At 44.4% G+C, this 6649-nt stretch overlaps 1 protein-coding gene across 1 annotated transcript; it reads left to right on the top strand.

Annotated features, from left to right (window-relative positions):
• Nucleotides 1-219: 219 nt before the first annotated feature.
• Nucleotides 220-5733, top strand: LOC145833565 (DNA-directed RNA polymerase III subunit RPC1-like). Its single transcript, XM_082940733.1, has 3 exons — nucleotides 220-4032; nucleotides 4331-4468; nucleotides 5431-5733. Exons 1-3 carry the CDS (start codon nucleotides 220-222, stop codon nucleotides 5731-5733), a joined length of 4254 nt encoding a protein of 1417 aa, XP_082796859.1.
• The last annotated feature ends 916 nt before the right edge of the window (nucleotides 5734-6649 follow it).

Below are 6649 nucleotides of genomic sequence, written 5' to 3'. Positions count from 1 at the left end.
AATATAATACTTCATATTAATCTTTATTTTTACGTGTGAATTAATGTTTTGTAAAAGATGCTCTAAAAATTTAGTAATAGTAAGAGACAATTTTATGTATAGTAGATATTTTATTTAAAAACTGAAAGAGCATTCAATGCACTTTGTTTAAGCACTATTTTTTGAAATTTTTATAACATATTACTTTTTATTATTACAGTTTTTTTGTAACAATTTAAAATGAACCTACGGAAAGAACAGAGAAGTTTAAAACCGAAGGAAGCGTTCAAGCGCGACGACAAGGACAAAATTCTGCGCAGCATGGAGTTTTCCGTGGGAGGAAACACCTTCAACCGGCAGCTGAGCGTCGGAGAAGTCATTGAACCCAGGATGTACGAGTCCGATACGACCGTCGTCCGAAAAAACGGACCGTTGGACTTCAAGTTCGGCCCGAACACGAGCGGATCGGGCATCAAGTGCGCGACGTGCCACAAGGAAGCCATAGAGTGCCCGGGACACTTCGGGCATCTCCCCCTGAGCAACCACCTGTTTCATCTCGGGTACTTTGACGAGACGGTTTTCGTCCTGCAGATGATTTGCAAGAGCTGCGGCAGGGTTCTGATAGCTCCCGAGGACAGGGACTCGATCAGCTCGAAGCTCGCCAGCGGAGACTTTGCCAAAAAAGATTTGAAAAAAGAAGCTAAAAAGTGCAAAACGTGCCCCTACTGCAAGGCGGTGAACGGCAAAGTCAAAAAGGCCGGTTTCTTGAAAATATCGCACAATCTCCTGGAGCTGAAAGACCAGAAAAAGTTCTCGTACCCGCAAATTGAAGCTTTTCACAGACAGGCAAAGGCCACCTTCAACATGGACGATTTCTACGAAAAGAAGGGCGTTGAGCACTTCATCGAAGACATCCTGCCCGAAAAAGCGTACCTGCTTCTCAAGCAGATAAAAACTGAAGACCTCAGGTTCATCCTGTTCGATCCGTCGGGTCGGCCGGAAGACCTCATCGTGAACAACAGCGTGATTGTTCCTCCCAACACCATCAGGTCCTCCGCCCCTTCCATGACCGGCAAGGGCACGACCGAGGACGACATCACCGTGAAGCTGGTCGAGCTGGCCATGATTGAGACTAAAGTGTACAAGATGGACAAGGAGAAGGCGAACCCGAGCAGGAACCACGACGCCGGTTACAAGAGCAACGCGGTGCACGCAACCCTGATCAACGGAGCGCCGGCCGGGGTGCCATTCCACGTCAGGCAGAAGAAGCCTTCCAGGGGCGTGGTTCAGCGGCTGAAGGGAAAGCAGGGCAGGTTCAGGCAGAACCTGAGCGGGAAGCGCGTCAACTACACCGGCAGGACCGTGATCTCGCCCGACCCGCACCTGGGCATAGACGAGGTCGGCGTGCCGGTGCAAATGGCCAAGATACTGACGTACCCCGAGGTGGTGACGCCGAAAAACAAGAAATTTCTGTCCAAGCTGGTTGAGAGAGGAGACGATGAGTGGCCGGGCGCCAAAAAGGTCAAGATCTTCAAGGACGGCAAGGCGGAAATTACATACTTGGATTTCGCCAAAAAACACAGGAGAGAAAAGATCGTCAGGGAGGAGCTGAAGACGGGAGACATCGTGGAGAGGCACATGATCGACAAGGACCTCGTGTTGTTCAACCGCCAGCCCTCCTTGCACAGGATCAGCATCATGGCGCACCACGCCCGCATCGGCACGGACCACCGCACGCTGCGCTTCAACGAGTGCGTGTGCAACCCGTACAACGCGGACTTTGACGGCGACGAGATGAACGTCCACTTCCCGCAAACCGAGGAGGCCAGGGCGGAGGCGAAGGTGCTGCTGGGAACGAAGAACAACATCTGCACGCCCAAGGACGGCTCGCCCATCATCGCCGCCATCCAGGACTTCATCACTTCGTCGTACCTGATGACGTCAAACGTCGTGTTCCTCAACAGGACCCAGGTGACGAGGTTGATATCGGCCATTATGGACTGCGAGAACAACAAAATTGTCGACATTCCGTCACCCACCATTCACAAGCCGGAAGCGCTCTGGACCGGCAAGCAGATTTTCAGTCTGATTTTGAGACCGAACATGTATTCCGAGGTCAAGATGTTTCTTGAGACCGTAACAAAGACGAACAACCAGAAAAAAATGAACTTGGTGAAACCTGAGATCTGCCCGCAGGAAGGCTACGTCATAATCCACAACTCCGAGCTGCTTGCAGGTAGAATGGACAAAGTGACTTTGGGAGCAGGTTCTAAAAACAATCTCTTTTACACTTTGAAAGTTGACTACGGTCCGCAGTTCGCCGCTGACGCCATGAAAAAGCTGGCCAAGCTGTCTTGCGCGTTTCTTTCCGATCGTGGATTTTCCATCGGCGTAGGGGACGTGACCCCGAACGCGGCGGTGAAAAAAGAAAAAACTGAAAAACTGCAAAAAGGATTTGAGAAATGCGAGATGCTTATGGATGAGTTTAATAATAACAAGCTTACGGCGCTACCGGGTTGCACGGCCGAGGAAACTCTGGAGCTGAAGATGCTCGGCGAGCTGTCGAAGGTAAGAAACGACGCGGGAGACAGCTGCAAGAACCTGATGCCGGCCACGTGCGCGCCCAAGATCATGGCGCTGTGCGGCTCCAAGGGCTCCTTAGTCAACCTGTCGCAGATGGCGGCGCTGGTCGGCCAGCAGGCCATCGGCGGCAAGCGCGTCCCTTTGTGCTTCGACTCGCGTTCCTTGCACTTTTTCCTGGAAAACTCCAAGTCGCCCAAAGCGGGCGGTTTCGTCGAGAACAGCTTCTACTCCGGCTTGACCCCGAGCGAGTACTTCCATCACACGCAGGCTGGCAGGGAAGGTCTTGTGGACACCGCGGTGAAGACGGCGGACACCGGCTACATGCAGAGGCGGCTGGTGAAGTGCCTGGAGGACAACTCGGTGCAGTGGGACGGAACGGTGAGGGCGGCCGACAACCAGGTCGTGCAGTTCGAGTACGGCGGCGACGGCTTCGACCCGCTGTTCATGGAGGGCAAGGGCGAGCCGGTGGATTTCGACAGGGTGCTGAAGATGGTCAAGGTCAACCATCCTTTTAACAACAATGAAAAAGCGCTGTCTTCGGTAGAAATAGGCGAGCTGACCAAGTCCGTTTTGGAAAAGCAGGACGTTGTTGGTAACAAAAACAAGTTGTATTCTGAACTCGAGGGCTACATCCAAAAAGAGATAATAGAAAAGGTTGTTGCTTTTGAAGCGAGCAACGGCATTGCCGAACACCACAAGTGGACGATCACCACAACGCAGCTTGAAACGTTCATCAAAAAGGTTTGCGCCAAGCTGAGAAACGCCCTGATCGAGCCGGGCACCGCCGTCGGGGCAATCTGCGCCCAGAGCGTCGGCGAGCCTGGCACGCAGATGACCCTCAAAACTTTTCATTTCGCCGGCGTCGCATCTATGAACATCACGCAGGGAGTGCCGAGGATCAAGGAGATCATCAACGCCAGCCCGAACATTGCAACTCCGGTGATCCTGTGCGATTTGGAAGACCCGTTCGACCACGACAAGGCGACGATCGTGCAGCAGAGGCTGGAAAAGACAAATCTGAAAGAAATACTCGTCGGGCTGTCTATAAGGTTGTTTAGAAAAGACGCGATCGTTTTCATCCAGCTGGACACTGAAACAATGAAAGGTTTGAACATCCAGTTGAGCGCGGAGTCGATCAAGAACAGCATAAAAAGTCACAAGAATCTGAAGGAAATGCTGAAAAACGCCGAAGTGGAAGTAAGGGCGAGTAACCTGATTTCCATCAAGATCAAGGGAGGGTCCAATAAGTCAACTTTCGATCAGAATTTCAAAGGATTGCTGTGCAACTTGGGAGAGGTTCAAGTCTCCGGTCTCGCCAAAGTGACGAGGGCGGTGGTGGACAAGAAGCAGGAGAAAAGCGATGGTGAAAAGGAGCAGTACCAGCTGGTGGTTGAAGGCACAGGCCTTTTGGATGTGATGACCACTAGGGGCGTGAAATCACTTCAAACCATGACTAACCACGTCATGGAGGTGAGAAAAGTGTATTGAGTATAAAAGATAATAAAGTAGTTTTAAATTATTACAACTTTGGATATGTTTAGATATTTACTGTTTATATTTATTTAAAACTTTTATTTTTGCTAACTTGTTAGTAGAATATTGATGATTATTTAAACGCTGTAATTTGGATAAATAGTGTTGTTTTAACCACTAGGACATATATTCAGTAGATACAAGTGCAACTTTTCATTTAATTATAAAAGTAAAGTCACTAAAGCTTCTAACAATCAAAATACTAACCTTAACATTAAAAAAACAACCAAAAAAGGTGTACGAGGTGCTAGGAATCGAGGCTGCGACGACGACAATTTGTAAGGAGATCAAGTCATGCATGGATGAGCACGGGATGTCGATCGATCCGCGCCACTTCTCGCTACTCGCCAATACGATGACGTACACGGGAAAGGTAGTGTCTACTTTATACTTTTATGGTTTAAGTTGTAAGTTCCTTATGTTTGTTTTTAAACTTTTCTCTAATTTTTGTACATATTTCCAAGAGTTAGTTGATGTTTTTAACACTGTAAGGTACTGTTAATGCCACGTGTAGATGTCAAAAATTCACAAAGATTTTTTTGCACGAAGGGTCATTACTGCACGAAGACAATTTTGCAAGGGGTCACTTTTGCACGAAGGGTCAATTTTATTCGAAGAAACTTTTGCAAAAGTTAAAACTTTTTTTTTTATTATAACTGTTACCCCTAGCCATTATCCTTAGACGATAAGTTTTTATATCTTAATCTTCTTTTTATTGATATTTAATTTTTATTATCACTGTTACCCCAACCCTTACCCCTGGTCGATTTTTTCTTTTCCTTTTCAATGTTTTTTTTTGTTTTTAATTCTTTTTTTTCTTTTAATTTTTTGCTGTCACTGTAACCCCTAACTCTTACCCATGGTCAGTGATTTTTTTATTTATTTATATCTTATTAATTTATTTTATTCTCATTTTAGATTGTCACTCGTGCAAATTTGACCTTCGAGAAAAAAAAATCTCCGTGCAAAAGTGTCTTTGTTGCTTTTTTGACCCGTCCCCAAACGTCTTATCTGATTCTTAACTGTCGTTAATAGTAAACATTTTTATTCGCGGCAGTTAACATAGTAATACTGTATTATACTATATCTTATAACATTATTATCTGCAGTCAATATAATTGACATTAAGTATTTCAAAGTAACAAATTAAGTTTTTCTGCACTTTTTTAAATCTAACTGCAGCAGCAAAGCGGCTTGTTCAGAAACTAGCAACCATTAAAACAACTCTAACTTTTTTCCCCAAATTTTGAAGCATATATTAATTTTTAACACTCTGTGATGTTCAGTAGATTTTCTGCAGCATGGTAGCTTTCTATCAAGTTAACACTTCCGCAGGTGAACGGCTACACGCGCACCGGCCTGAAGAAGACCAAGTCCTCGGTGCTGAACAACGCCGCCTTCGAGACCTGCCACAAGCACCTCTTCGAAGCCGCGTTCAAGGGAAGACGCGACTCGCTGGCGGGCGTGAGCGAGAAGATCATCACGGGCAGCAGGCTGGACGTCGGGACGGGCAGCATCGGGCTGATACTGGACCAGAGGGATGAGGCGGTCGAGTTTCCCAGCACCCCGCTGCTCTTCGACCAACAAGAGTTTCATCCCGAGCTGGCAACTTTCAAAGCTTTGGAGCAAGCGTGTTGATTTTCGATGCAGCAACTATGCTAATGTAAAATGTTGGGAAAAACATAAGCTACTTTTATTTTTAAATTGACTAAACGATTAATTTTTTATAAAATGTATTTTGAAGAGTTTTTAATAAGTCTAGGTAAATTAAATTTATGAAATATTATTAGGTTTAAAAATCTTAATTAGATAGAAAGGTATTTTCAGATAAAACTTTTGGTTTTCGTTTCTGGCTTCTGTCAATACTTCAGTAGTTTTTGTAGCGTTTGGTAGTTAATACTCCAAGTATCATGGCTGTAGTTAGATTTACAGTTTGAGCTACTTTTCACTGGGTGCCAAGCTACATATAAACTGTGTTTTCGACTATAGAAAATCGATGTGCTTTTTTCTTTAGTTAACGACTTCAATAAACTAGTAATGTTTAATATGCGTTGTAATTTTTTATTTAAACTTACAATTAAAACTTAAATTTGTAGTTACATTAAAACTGATTACACCCTAAAGCTATCTGCAAGTATGATCTTTAAAGAAATTAAGGAATTGTTTTATATACAACACAATACGAATACAATAACTGAAACAAGAACAGTTTAAGAAATTTCCGTATACATTATGTAAATAATGTAACACTAAACATTTAAATTACGCATAAATAAATTCTATAACTGGTTTATAAGTTTTGAAAGTAAAACCGTTTTATGGCGCGTGTTATGTTATCCTTGTAATATGATACACGTTTTTTAGTTTACTCAAGAAATACATTATTTTATTGTAATAGATACCTTATGAAAGAAAAAGGAAAAGAAGTTACTTTATGTAGAATGTAAATAATTGTATGTTTTGTATATGTACAGTAACCTGCCAAACTATGTACGCACTTGCTAGATACTAACTATTAGTATGTTACAAACTTTTTAGCCGAAAACGTTAATGC

The sequence above is a fragment of the Thalia democratica genome, chromosome 4 (assembly GCF_965202585.1).
Source record: "Thalia democratica chromosome 4, ktThaDemo2.hap1.1, whole genome shotgun sequence".
NCBI lineage: Eukaryota > Metazoa > Chordata > Thaliacea > Salpida > Salpidae > Thalia > Thalia democratica.
The sequence above is the reverse complement of the archived record's forward strand: the minus strand, read 5'-3'. Positions and strand labels throughout refer to the sequence as shown.

Coding starts and splice junctions, on each gene's coding strand:
- LOC145833565 (XM_082940733.1), top strand. CDS start 220: ATGAACCTACGGAAAGAACAGAGAAGTTTAAAACCGAAGGAAGCGTTC. Junction 4,033..4,330: donor TGACTAACCACGTCATGGAG/GTGAGAAAAGTG, acceptor CAACCAAAAAAG/GTGTACGAGGTGCTAGGAAT. Junction 4,469..5,430: donor CGATGACGTACACGGGAAAG/GTAGTGTCTACT, acceptor ACACTTCCGCAG/GTGAACGGCTACACGCGCAC.